This window comes from Diadema antillarum, unplaced genomic scaffold (assembly GCF_040938485.1).
Source record: "Diadema antillarum isolate AM-2024a unplaced genomic scaffold, OU_Dant_1.0 scf00000140, whole genome shotgun sequence".
NCBI classification, from domain to species: domain Eukaryota; kingdom Metazoa; phylum Echinodermata; class Echinoidea; order Diadematoida; family Diadematidae; genus Diadema; species Diadema antillarum.
The window spans coordinates 1,084,577-1,099,281 of record NW_027271029.1 but is presented as its reverse complement, the minus strand read 5'-3'; the positions used below and the strand labels follow the sequence as shown (position 1 = coordinate 1,099,281).

Here is a 14,705-nt window from a genome sequence, read left to right as displayed (position 1 = left end):
ACGTTTGTGTACTAATTGATTAGTGGTCTGTATTGGTCTTATATTTGCTTTGACCAAACACCGAGGAACCTGCATATCAGTTGTAATACTAGGTCTGCATATTTGAATTTTCTCACCCATACTGCACTGCTAAGTTCAGCATGTTATGGCTTGCAGTGGGCAGTGCGTTGACCTTTAAATTGATGTCACTGCCTGGTGAGTGTCAAATTGTCAATCTCCTCCTTGCATTCAAAAAGTTTGTGCTTTAGATATTAAACAATTATCACTTTTAACCCAAAAAGAGATCGCTTTAGAGCATTCTTGAGATGTGGTCTAGACTTCTCCTTTTCCACACCCCTTGTTTTGGATTCAAGTGTCATGCTTTATGAGCAGTAATGATTAACGGAAGAAACACTTTTTGCTATTCACTTTTTTTCAGTACCAGGCGAGTTTTCGTTCGAGTCTCCTACATACACCGCAGATCTGGAGAAGGGTGTGGTATCCGCCACTGTGACCAGGACGAAGGGTTTTGATGGAACGGTCACCCTTCAATATGCAACAATGTAAGTTTGTGCCTCCCAACACTGTAGGGCCTACTCTCATCCTCTATTGTCATGGCAACTGGCAAAACATGGTTATATATCTCGATCAGTCTTCGTGGAATGTAGCTCATTTGTTGTGTTGTCAAGATGTTGCTACTGAGTGGATGATTGATTACAATTTTTCATTTCGTGTGATGTGGGTAATTATATATGCTATTCTCCATCCCACACAAATTGAGGGAAAGTTATTTGGCAGTGGGGGCAAAAAGAATGACATTGATGGAATCCAGTTTAACTGGATTATTGAAGCGACAGCCAATTAAATATTTCAGGTTGAAAAAACACTTCTGACAGGATGAGAATTTGGCACTGCCATTTCTTCCTGGTATCCTATTTTTCATTCTGTTGAGTTCAAGAGCACATCCTGAGCGGAAGACGGAGAAGTGACAAAACTTTACTACCGGCAACACTCCATTGTCTCTAGGCGGGCGCTAGGAAACTTCGCTAACCAGATTTCATGCGCATTCCGCCGTTATGAGTCTTGAGTCGAGGTGACTCCCCGAAAAAAAAATGACACCACGTCCTGAAATGAGAGATTGGTGCTCAGAGAATCTTTTAATTAAAAAAGTGTTGATTGTTTTTATTTGGTTACCTCAGTATCTCAAGATGACTTGCCAACAGCGAAGACAAACAGGGCGTGCAATTAGTGCATTGAAAGTTGTATAGGGATTAACCCAGTGTTTGCTCTATGGATTTCTACTTGAGTGGCTGTGTAAACATCTTCCTCCTTTTATGAGCAAGGACCAAATCAGCTTTGTTTGATATTATCCTTGGATTGTCACGATCTGTTTACCATCACCAAGGATGTCTGGATGTTTGACAAAATGCTTTCCACGTAGGAGAAAATTTATTGCTCTCTGGTCGTAACATGAATTCAAAAAAATTAATTTTCATGTTGCGTAAATTATCTGCCTAGTTTCCAAAATTAGCCCAGTGATGCAAAAAGTAAATAACCGTCATTGGTTGCATGGCAATGTCATGTGTAGAAAACTTTTAATAGTCAGGGCCTACCTACATTATTCTGCACTTCAAGATTCATTCAAGTTCTTGCGTTGGATGAGAAGGGGAAAAAATTATTTTTTGGTCACTGCAGTTTGTTACGGACTACTATATTCCATATACTTAGATTTATTGTTGGGTTAGCTGGAAATAGAAATAAATAAAAAAGATTAATCATTTAAAGGAATCCTATTATTGTGACATGAAATAATAATCTGATAGGATAGTTGAAACTCCTGTTTCTATCAATGGTTTAAAATTTGTCAGCAAATATTAATAATGTAAGTATGTATGTATGTATGTATGTATGTATGTATGTATGTATGTATTTGTCTATGTATGTATGTATGTATGTGCATATGTATGTATGTATGTGTGTATTGATACATGACTGCCAAAGGCTGTTGAAACTAGCATGCTCTTCTTTCACTATGCTGGTCCTTGCTTACATTAGAGTGTGATATGCAAGTCAGTGTATGAATATGCTTGTTATTTTTTTATATTTTGGTGTTGCCACATTGCCTTTTACTGATCGACTATTAAGTTCTTCACCCTGATATACTTGGACCAATACCTTATTATCTATGTAGGGATGGGACGGCCAAGGGGAGTGTGAACATGGAGGGGGAGGCAGACTACAAATCCATGTCAGGGACGCTGTGCTTCAAGCACGAGGAGAAGAGCAAGACCATCGAGGTCCCGGTCAACAAGGAATCAATGGTGAGCTCAGACCGCAGTCTGACCATACGGTTACCGGTATCTATCCCACACATCACACCACTGTTGTAAAAAAGAACACATTTCCTTATTACAAAACAAAACCAAAAAAAACAAAAAAACATACACACACACATGTCTTGCATCATATAGTAATTGTGCATGTCGAAACATGCAGTTCAGGGTTGAGATATGATAATCATGCATTTGAAAAATAAGACTTAATATGATCAAGAAAGAATTCAAGTTGGGCAGTGCACTGGCTGGATTCTGGGATGCTATGAGCTATACGTGAATTCAGGAAGTCCAAGAGCTAAATTAGGTATTTCTGTACAGAATCAAATTCTATATAGATAAAAATTATGTGAAAATTGGTAGAACTCACCCCAAAAATAGCAAAAAATAATATAAAAAAAAAACACTGGAGTACATACATGTGCACCTGGAGTTAGCTTCAGAGGTACAATCAAACTGAAATAAATAAGATGTTCAAATGAATCGACGGCTCAATTAGGAAGACAAGTTTGAGAAGAGGATCTGCGATCTCATGAGCGTATTTTTCTTGTATTTTTTAATGATATGTTTTTTTTTCGTATTCTTTTATGTTCCCTGCAATGTTTCAGAAATAATGCAGAAACAAATTTTAAATTGTTTCTACTGTTTCTCTTCATATGTATATGTACTTATCTATCTACCTATCTATCTTTCTATCTATCTCTCTGTCTATCTATCTACTTGTCTATCTATCTATCTATCCATCTATTCATTTATCTATCCATCTATATGTGCTTATCTATCACTCTATCCATTTATCAATCTACCTATCTGTCTCTCCATCTACTTATCAATCTATCTGTATATATATATATATATATATATATATATATATATATATATATATATGTTCATCTGTTGATTTATCTATCAAACTATCTATCTATATATGTATGTATCTCCTTATTTTCCCTTCTATCTCTCTCCTTCTCTCTCTCAATCACTCCTTCCTACTCGCAGGGTCTGAAGAACTTTGTGATAGTGCTGCGAAATCCAAGCGTAGGGGCCAAGCTTGGGGACCACAGTGCTGCAGTAGCAAACCTCAGACCAGATGACATCGGTGAGAGGGTGGCCAATATTCTCGACGACGACGAAGACACGGAGACGTGGTTTGGACAAATCAAGAAGTGAGTAGCGGCCGGTAGAATTCCTGGAAATGCCTGTTGGGTATTCACACATTCATTTCTCATTACACAGATGTTCCATCAACACATACAGATATGTCTGAAATGTTAACAAGCATTCACTGTAAAACATTCGCCCCAGGTGACTTGCAATAGTAAGCAAACGGTATCAACCAGGATTCGAGAAGAAGAAAAAGAAAAAAAAAACCACATACCCAAGGAAACTGCCATGCATACAGTTTTATGGCTAGAAGAAGTTACAGAGTTTTCTTGGGAGTGTATTTTGTCACAAAAGTTTTTTTTTTTTTCTGGCAAGTAAGCAGATACCAATTTTTTTTTTAAAATTCAGTCTTCATCAAAAGGTAGAAGAATATTGAATTATGCAGAATGAAAGAGGAGCATGAAAATGAGGGGGTTATGATTAGATCTATATTCTTTACCAACTGTTATCATGAGCAGCATTCTGTCTGATCTTAACTAATGCACAACAGTCAAGTTTTAATTTCAGTTACTGAGTTCAGTGTTTGCAGAGAAAATCAGTCATGTTTACACATATGAATCCAATTATCAGCAAAGTTATCAATACTTACTCAACAGTATGCGTCCACTTACACAATATGCAAAATTTTCAAATAAATGCTGACTGAAATAGATAATTGGTGGGTAAGAAAAGTCACCAAACTGAAGAGAGAGCCTGCATGGGTTATATCAGAAAAACTCCTCCGTTAGAATTGGCTCTCACTTAATTGATTGATGCTCGATATGCCCAGATACAGTAGCATACTGTAAAAATTGATATTTTTGCGTGAGTAATTTTTCGCACTCTGCTGAGTAAGAAGAATGTGGTGTGATTATGATTCCGTGGAGTCAAGACATTACAAAGTGGTACATATAACAAGCAAAAATATTTACGTGCTTTCATTCTTCGTGCTAGTTTCTGGTCGCGCAGACATGTGGGAAAATATCCCACACCGAGAAAATGTTGAATTTTACCGTAGCCAGTGGGTTAAATATGTTGTTCTCTGCCTCCTCCTACAGTGCCATGACCCTCGGGGGAGACCTCGATGACGAAGGCAAGGAAGTTCCTCCCTCCAAGATTGACTGCCTCATGCATTTCATCACCTTCTTCTGGAAGGTCCTCTTCGCTTTCGTTCCGCCAAGGTGAGTTAACGCTTCTGAGATTTCTGTCTTGTTCAATCTTTTGAAACTGACAAGTGACCAACATAAAAGGCATAATTTTACCATTTGCAGATGAAACAAAAACCCAGCATTAGTGCTTCAAAATACTTCTAAAATTGATCAGGGATAGAAACAACCACTGTAAAAATTTGAATATGTATATTTGATGTTAAGTATTGTTAAATACACAAAATGTGAACAATAGTTATGATAAAAATGTTTCCACACTGAACCGTCTACAGTTATGGTTTAATGAGAAAAGTAGTGATATCTCCTTATATTTTAGGATGTATTGCAAAAATTTTGTATGATAGGATGTTTTGTGATACAACTGACCTACACATATGCCTACATATATCAAAAGTCATGCCTACATATATCAAGAGTCATACCTTGAACATTTTTTTAATCGCTGCTCCCAAAGTTAAACAGGACCTTTAATGCTTCTGAGATCATTGGAATGTTAAACAGATATGTTTAGAAATGTGCCTTAGGGTTTTTAGATGATATTAAGCACAGTTCAAGAGAAATCAAACTCCATGTCATAGCTACAACGACAGCCATTTTGCTTCGCCTTGCATAGAGAGTTAGATCGGTTAATTGCTAGCCCCAAGGAATTGCTCAGTACAGTGGAGAGCATGCACGTATCCGGAAGAAGAAAGAATGAGAAATGAGAACAAATCTAAAAAGAAATGGATCAGCCCTATAGCCCTCAAGTATGTGATATTCAAGAGTAATGTATAGATGTATTTTTCTCTGTCTCACAGAAACTATGCTGGTGGCTGGCCGGCTTTCTTTGGCTCACTGCTCATCATTCTGGGGCTGACGGCTTTAGTGCAACAGGTGAAAAATTTCCCACAATTTCTTTTCGCTGCATTGAAAGTTTTGTTCAACTTTTTTTTTTCCTTTACCCATAAATATCCAAGGTATTGTGTATGGTGTATCCTTTTTGTTATACCCCCGCCAAACGAAGTTTGAAGGGGGTATATAGGAATCAGCGGGTGGTCGGGCGGTCGGGCGGTCGGGCGGTCGGGCGGTCGGGCGGTCGGGCGGTCGGGCGGTTGGGCGGTCGGTCCGTTGCAAATCTTGCGTCGCGAACTACTTCCTCAGTTTTCAACCGATTCCCATAGAACTTGGCACAGATGTGTGCCTCGGGTTGTAGATGTGCAAGACGTATTTTTTGACAGTACCCAAAAGTATGTTGCCATGGTAACGGCATATTATGGGCAAAAATGGGTACAAATCTTGCGTCGCGAACTCCTCCCACAGTTTTTGATCAATTTTTATGAAATTAGGTACAGATGTTCATCTGAATATGTTAATGTGCAAGACACATATTTCCGCAGTGGCAAAAAGTGCGTTGCCATGGTAACGGCATGTTATTGGTATAATATAGGGCAAAATGCTTCATGGCAAAACTGCTTCATCAGTGTTCTTCCAATTCCCATGGAATTCATATTGAATGTTTGTCTTAGGATATAGGTCAGCATGACACATTTCTTGACAGTGACAAAAAGTATGTTGCCATGGTAACAGCTCACATATTATGAGCCAAAATGATGGAAAATTTTGTGTTGCAAACTACTTCCTCAGTTTTTGCCCAATTTCCATGAAACTTGGTACAGATGTGTGCCTTTGGTTGTAGATGTGCAAGACGCATTTTTCGACAGTACCCGAAAGTACGTTGCCATGGTAACGGCATATTAATGGCAGAAGATCAAGGAAAGATCTTGCAGATTTAACTACTTCCTCAGTTTTTTGACCAAAGCTTATGAAATGATGTTTTGACCAAAGCTTATGAAATGTTGTTTGGCGGGGGTATAACCAGTCGCTGTAGCGACATTTCTAGTTATTTCTGACAGTGGAAGGCAGATTTCTGTAATTTGTCAGACAATAAAGAATCTCGAGTCTTAATTTTTTAATATCAGTAACACCTGACACATTTGATTCCCATACGTAACTGGTTATAATGTGTATCACAATCCTGTCTAACATTATTGCATGATACAAGTAGGTCAAATATGAAACACAATGTAGAGATCTCTGGAATAAATCATTAACGCTATTCTGTGCCACGTGCTTGCAATTATGTGTTAACAGCTGGCAAATCTTCTTGGCTGCGTGCTAAACATCGAGCCGAGTGTTGCTGGCATCACCATCGTCGCCTTAGGCACCAGTGTCCCGGATATGTTTGCCAGTCGGACGGCGGCCATACAGGACCAACATGCCGATGCTGCTATTGGCAACATAACAGGTAAAAAGCCCAGGGTGGATGTGTTAATATCTAGTGCCTCTTTTTGTCCACTAGGCAGGGCTCAACACTAACGGTGGCCCAGGGTCACCAAAAATAAAAGTCGGGCCACCAAATTTTGAAAAAGGGTAAATTTGGTGGCCCGCCTCAGGCCACCACAATTTTTTGAAAAGTGTAATTTATTTATGTTAAGATGTTGCAACCCATGTGCCTGTCAATGAATATTTGTACTTAGTCTTACCATTCAGCAGTTAAAATTGTTTAAAGGATGGATGAAAAGTAATGAATGAGTGCCTGAGAGTGAGTGTTGCGACTTTGTTGAGGTTTATATATGAGCAGACAGATTATGTCCAACTTCCAATTCTTACTATGATAAAACTTAAATATTTGACTCATAAAAAAACAACAGGAATTCTAATGTTTTTTGTTGTTTTGGGGGGCCACCAAATTTTTCTCTCTGGCCACCAAAAATTTGAAGTTGATGATTTTGGTGGCCCCATCAGGCCGCCAAATAAAAAAGTTAGTGTGGAGCCCTGCATTAGGGATGTAATTACAAGTAATGGTGTGTGTAATCTTTGTGGATGCATATCTTTCTTATCCTGCAGGGAGCAACAGTGTAAATGTGTTCTTGGGGTTGGGCCTACCCTGGGTCATCCGGACCATGTACCTCCACTTCCGGAACATCCCCTTCCGTGTCGGGACGGAGAACCTTGACCTGTCCGTCATTCTCTTCACCTCCGTGGGCATGGTTTGCATCGTCCTCCTCATCGTTAGGAGATTTGTAAGTGTCCTCCCGCCTCCTTTAATTCCGCGCAAGATGCAGTTGGCAGGTTAACATCTTGTTGGTTGGTCTGTGGCAGGCAATCTGTCATACTGTACGAGCTGAAATTTTCGCGTACAGATATTTTCGCGAATTGCTACTTGGAGGACATTTTCGCTCGTTGTTAATTTCACGGTTTTGAGGGTCTAACTGAACTTAGTTATTCGCGCGTGTTGTTATTTTCGCGGTTCGAAGGCGATTCGCGAAATTCGTGAAAATAAAACCACCGCGAAAATTTCAGCTCGTACAGTAGTACATGCTGGAAACTTGTGAGGATTGACATAGGTGGAATTGGCATGAAATATTAGCTCAAGAATAGAGATCGGAACAAAGCTTGAATTTCATTGCATACTGGCTCTCTGTATGACAAATCAAATAATAGATCATGTATTTTGTTCTTATTTTCTCATAATGTCAAAGATGTACTCCAGTCAAACATATCATGGCTTGAATAACATTTACTTTTGCTTTTTCATGTACATATGTAGGGGTTGCAAATCTTAATGTGATTGCAAATCTTAATGTATAGAGTTGAGTTGATTTTAAATGTCATCTATGAATGCACTGGCAAATCAGCAAACCAGAATTTGTTCCAGCATTGATTTTTTTTGTCCTTCTGTCCTGATTTCAGGTGTTGGGAGGAGAGCTTGGGGGCAAAAAACTGACCAAGTACCTGACGGGATGGTTCCTGGTTCTTCTCTGGTTCGTCTACATCATTGTTGCTTCGCTGAGAGCCTATAAAATCATATAAACTGAGATGGATCCGCTGGAACTCTATTTAAAGATGGCCCAAAGCTGAGTAAACTGCCAACCAAATGAAGGACTCGCTTGAAGCGGTTGTGTCATTTCATACGCGGGATCATAGACAATTATGCAAATGGTGCATCAATGCACTTTTGTGAGGAACTCGCGCCAAGGTATTAATGATTATATTGTGCCGACAACTGAACTGCAAAAGTGTCGCTAAATTTTGTCCGTCTGCCGCAGTTTTGCTGCGACAGGCAACAGCCGTCGCCTTGGTTACGCTAGAGTTTGCGCAAGCACCACGTTTGAAATTTCGACACATTTATCGCACCACAACACTGGCTTAGAGGAGGAACAAAAAGCAGAACATATTCAGTCAGAGCTATTAACTCCGGAGTGAGCCGACATGATCTCTATGTTTTGCAGAATTTCCCACACTGTGCGGAGTCCAGGTGTACATCAAAGAGGAACACACTTAACTAATCAAGTAGAGAGACTCCTTTCTAAGATTTTTATATACTCAGTGACTGAACAACAGATGCTCCAGCAGATTTTAAATCTGCTGTAAAGATATCTTCTTATTTATTGGAGAGCGTGCAAATTTAGAATGTGGAGAGACCACATTTCTTCTCCTTCGATTGAGCAGCAAGCTAGACGATTGCTTAATGCTTGCTTTGTTTTGCCCTCTGGGTTTACGTCATGTGTGCTGTTAGGAAATGGATCCCATTTTTAAACATGTTTTCATTTCTGATGGGAGTTTGTTTTTATGATGTTTTCTTATACATTCCATCGTTGAGCATTGATTTGTAAATGGTGTACTACGCTTGCGATGTGTGCAAGGCTTGTGTGGAGATTGTATGTTAGATTAAGAATGAAACACAGGCATCTCTTAGCACTATGCTGGAGGGCTTGCAGATTCAGCTGAGTTTAGCCAATCCTGAGCATTCCAGTATTTTCTAGTATTAAGTGCCCGGCCTGTTGAAGGTTTGTAGTACAATATGTGATCATGTCACTTAATCATGGTTGACTCATTCTACGATGAGGTTTTTCAGTTTCATTCATTCAACATAGGCAACTTCAAGGGTGTATCGTAAGTTTCTGATGCCCACCAAATATTTCTGATTCAAGCAACTTCACAAATTGTCCACCCACATCAAAACAAAACAAAACAATAGCTGGAAAGGCAAATGGCAATGCGCATGTTTAGAATGGAGTCATCTGCATTGATGAACCCGACTTTGTCTTTTTATTTTTGAAATCCAGAACAGTAGTTTTGCCATGGTTTGAAGTGATAAAAGTGATATGAGCTACTTTGCATACTGGTTTGAGACATCAAATGCTCCTCTTTTTCCAGTACCCCTAATTCATCCACTGCAGCTAAGTAACATCAAAAAAAAATTATCGCTATATTTCTGATCATGCATTTTTTTTTTCATGAATGGGGTAGTTACATTCACATGAAACCAAAATTCAATCATATTTTCTGTAAGTGTAGTCAGAATTGGTGCAAGAGGCACTACTTTTTTTTCCTGACATTCCTTTCAATCCCATGGTGTTTATATTTTAGTGAAAAGAAAACATTCCATTTATCTATCAACGACTTGCAAAACAATGGCAGCTTGATTTAAACAAAAAAATTATAACTTTGAGAAATAAAATTTTTTTGAATCTAACTTATGTAGTGCCATACTGAAATTTTGCCCGACTTCATGCTCAACGGCACAATCTATCAAGCATTCCACAGAATAATCAATGTATTTATCGTATAGATGACGGCGTATTTGTAAGTTCTGATATCACAGGCAGCATTACTGGTATTGTTTATGTCTCCTTATTGTATAGCTATGACATTTGAGTGTAAATCAAATGCCAGGGATTAACACGGAATAAAATGGAGAGAGACTTGTGTTGTCAAGAGAGAAGAAATTATTCTAGCGGTCTAGTAAAGTCCTACTCTTCTTGAAAGACAACAGTGGCCTAGTATGAGATTATATGCTGTTGCGCCAGAAGAGATGTTCTCATCTGTTTAGTTGTTGTTGTTGAAAGGATGATTGAATGACAGGTAATGTCACAATGGATATATGATGCTGATTTAAATGGTAGCTTGGTACAAGCTTGCAGGCAGCTTATGAACTCTTTGTATGCATGGATGGAACTTTTTTTTAAAATTCATATCAGAGTATGAGAAACCAATTGTTATCTATTTGCAATGCATTGCCTTTTCAAAGTGTAATTATTCTAGTCTTCTAAAAGAAAGAATACCAGAGGAGCGAACTGCGTTTTAGTCTGCAATACGGCACGCTGTACTTTTACAAATGAAACATATTTTTCATATGCTGTGTAATTTTGAAACAATTACATATATCTATCAATGGAGAGAAAAAAAAGAGAGAATAGAAGCAAATAAGTTGTACATGCCATTGCCAGAATGCTATAATGCCTTAGTTAGTACTACATCACACTGGGATGTGGAAATATTGATAGTTCAAAGCATTTCAGCATGTATTTGTTTGCATGTAATGTCTGCTGTACATTGCATGAGGGGAATAAATGCACAGAAATAATTTATTCCTCTCAAAAGCAAAACAAACAAAGCAAAAGAGAACAGAACAAAGCATGCTTCACCAAAGTTTCATTCAATGTCATCACCTAAAATATTTGCTTCATTCAAGGTGAATAAACTTTTTTTGAGGCTTGACGGTGTACAATTGCAGATGCCAGGCAGACAAGAACCAACTACTTTAGATTAAAAATTAAACATTTATGGCTTTGGTATTCTCTCAATATGCTCTTGGTATCAATATTGGATTTATTATATTTTTGAGAGGGCATTGCAGAAGGAGAGCAATGGATATGTGAGGTAATCATGACATCAATACAGGAAAATTGTGTAACTCAGATATATGCATCTTTTCAAACATGTCTCAAAACTGCCATGGTTATGCAGATTTGTGTAGCTAATGTTATCGATATCTATGCATGAATACAATAGTGGACAGAGTCAGTAATATGTGCAAGATTGTGTAGCTGTTGAGGATTTGGGATGTAAAATACCCAGAGCGGTATTTATTGACGGCTGTAGCAATGCCCATGCTTTCCACGCGTCAAAGAGAAAGTGGATTCCGAAGATAAACAGTGATATATATATACAATCATTTGCATAATTTTCTACATTTTAACCTGCATTATCATATTTATGATGACATTACTGTGTATATATAAATTGTACATAATAATATGTGTATATATTCACTCTTATGTAATGCATGATGCCTGACAAGAGATAGAATCTAAACATGTACGTGTAGATACAATGTTTATGTGAATGATATTGGATTTTAAGTCTTCATCTATTTACATTTAGTCTTTCAACATGAAGAAAAAAAAAGTTATGTTTTGCTGAACTGCGGAGAGTTGCAATCTTAACATAATTATTGGATGTTACCCAGAAGTTTTATCATCTGTTTAATGCCAACCCTGAAGAAATTTGTTAGCTTAGTTCCTACTTTGACTTTTTTTTTTTTTTTTGCATTGCATCGCAAATTTATGATTAGGCCTAATTATTTGATGTCCATGTTGACTGATTTGAGGTAATTTGCTGCTAGTCGAGTATGAGGAGCAGGTAACATACATGCAAGTAAGAAGTTGAAACATTCAGCTAAAATGGACTATACTGAAAGGGATAACTGCACACCACTTTACAGATGGTACTTTTCCCAAATAGTGCTTTTTATGCAGTCAGCTGCCAAGTTGAGACAAAACAAAATAGTGCTTTGATGTCAAAGAAAATCAAATTGCAGTGTCTAAACACTGAACCAGATAGATACTGTTAAATCAAAACGTTTGTGGCATGGAACTTTCGCTTTTTGGAGCTGACGCCCTCTTTTGCAGCATAAAACTTTTGTGACTTGCTTCTGGTATTTAATGCATTGTGTACACAAAAACCTTTTGCTTGCATTTTACTTTAGCAAATCTTGGCTTCTTGCAAAATTTGCACAAGTTTCATCATGCTTTTATAGTAGTCCCTCATCTAAAACAACACTAAGCTGATTTTTTTTTTAAATCCCCCAATTGTGCTATGCAAGTTATGACCTCTACACTGGAAATAACAATGACATAAACCTGTTTGTATGAGATGTATATGAAGTGTTATGACTTACATGGTCATTGACTTTTTGAGATTGCAATATGTTTTGTCTAGGAATATCAGCGAAAAACTAGTATTGCATGGGTTATTTGGAAGATATAGATGTCGACTCTAGAATCATCACATGTGAGAGCCAGAAAGGGTGGACACTGTAGAATCTCTGTAGTATTCATATCACTCTGGTTCTCATGTGAAAAAATTCATATGAATCCCCCCCCCCCCCCAAAAAAAAAGAAGGAAACAACAGCAAACAAAATGAATGAACATCATGGAATGCACTTGATTGGTTTTCAGGAATAAAATTAAAGGGAATAACATGCAGTGTATGCATATTTCACAGTTGATAATGTTGATTAGGAGGCTTGTAATGTAAAGGCAAGGGAAAAAAACAAACATTCTGTACTTCAAGAAAACAGACTAACTTGTGTGTGACAGTTTACAATGAACTTGTAAGTGCTCGTATGTTGGACATGTTCCTTACGTTGTCTCGTGTTTGTGTGTGAATGAAATTAATCCAGGACTATTGTCCAGTTACTGATGAAAATTAAAAAAACTAAAATATATATCTTTGACATCAATGTCAAAACATGCATGCTTTGAATCCTAGAGAGAAAATGTACTAATTAAGGGTTTGTAAATATAATTTTGTTGTGTGTCAGATGCAATTTCATTTTTGTCTCATGTTCTTTTTCCCCCTTTTGGGCATTCCGTAAGTTCACTATAAGCCTGGAGGATTTTGAGGAAAATCAGATTGCTTTTAGAGGCATTCAGTGGTAAAAACCAAGTAGTGTAGAGCTTTATCAGTACATATCTATGAGTTTAATTTGATCTGCAGTTCTTAGATTTATCATGACTATGTGAAGTGTGAGTAATTTGTGGAGTAAAACCGACAAAAAGCATAAACACCCAGATAAAACTGATGTCACCGAAAAGACATATTTGAAGAAATAAATGAGTAAGCAAGATTCACGAAAGGAATGATCCTAAGTTATGGTAGAAAAAAAAAGGAGATACTGAATATGCAAGGAGAATGCAGACTCTTTAAAAAATTACTATGTTCTAGTAATTGTTAAAAATATCCTTATTTTGTGCTATTTCAGTTTCACTCTATTTTTTTTTTCCTTGCTCAGGATGGCTTATAGCATGGGCAATAAATTTCTACTATGCTCTAATGTGGAGAAAAAATATGTATTGTGCCACTCTTTGATTTGTGTGTCACTTCTGGAAACGTTGCAATTCCTTCGATTGTACATGTGCCTTTTCCCCTCCCCGTGTCAGAAAAATATCCAACACATATACAATGTTTTGATTTTATTAATATTTCTCTCCCTCTCTCTTTGTATGTGTGTATGTGTGTGTGTGTATGTACTAGGTGTTTCAAAAAACATTTCCCACTTTTGATCACTTATTAGTGCAAAAAACTATTCATTCGATGAAACTCTCATTGATATGAGTAATAGCTGAATAGTGTACAATTTTGTTGAAGGTAATTTGGATGTGAAAGCATGAATCAGAATCGTGAAATCTAAGATTGATTTTGAAGTAAGGTTTCAGATTTTGGTCAAATTTTAACCCTCTGTACAAAAATGAACAGTGCACAGGAACCAATGATGTGTATGTGAGTGTGTGCTGACAATGGCCCTGAACAATGGACATGCCTGAACCACCTGTTCACTAGGCGTCGGTCTCACGCTCCCAGGCACATGAATGCTTAATCAATAATTCATGTGGATCGCCCTGGGCACTGCTAGTCTGAATTCATGCACGGTATTAAAGGGTTAAATGCAGGCACATGGAAAAAGTAAGCACATGTTTCCATGTGCTCGCAAATACATTTCATTCCAGCTGGCAATCATTTTCAAATTTTGCTTCACCATATCACAAAATCTGTGATATAAATAAGCATAAATGATCTAGAGTTCTTAATTTTGATACAACTGTCTACTAATTATCTGACAAATTTGTCGCTTTATCGATAAAAAGAGATCATTTTTGGTAAAGAGTTCAGCAGCATTTTTCAATGGGGCGATTTGTTTCACAGTAGATTTATTGAAGGTTCCATATGCACAAGTGTATACTCTATTGATTT

The 14,705-nt window shown here is 37.6% G+C and overlaps 1 protein-coding gene across 1 annotated transcript in view; it reads left to right on the top strand.

Moving 5' to 3' along the window:
• LOC139721239 (sodium/calcium exchanger 3-like) overlaps window positions 1–8,476 on the top strand; it is a gene marked incomplete at its 5' end in the record, with an annotated part of 88,634 nt that extends 80,158 nt beyond the window's left edge. The window contains 8 exons of the mRNA XM_071632561.1: window positions 419–542; window positions 2,171–2,300; window positions 3,312–3,478; window positions 4,514–4,636; window positions 5,422–5,497; window positions 6,755–6,908; window positions 7,511–7,686; window positions 8,357–8,476. Coding sequence (XP_071488662.1) covers window positions 419–542; window positions 2,171–2,300; window positions 3,312–3,478; window positions 4,514–4,636; window positions 5,422–5,497; window positions 6,755–6,908; window positions 7,511–7,686; window positions 8,357–8,476 — 1,070 coding nt within the window. The remainder of the gene's footprint in view (window positions 1–418; window positions 543–2,170; window positions 2,301–3,311; window positions 3,479–4,513; window positions 4,637–5,421; window positions 5,498–6,754; window positions 6,909–7,510; window positions 7,687–8,356) is intronic.
• Window positions 8,477–14,705: the final 6,229 nt, after the last annotated feature.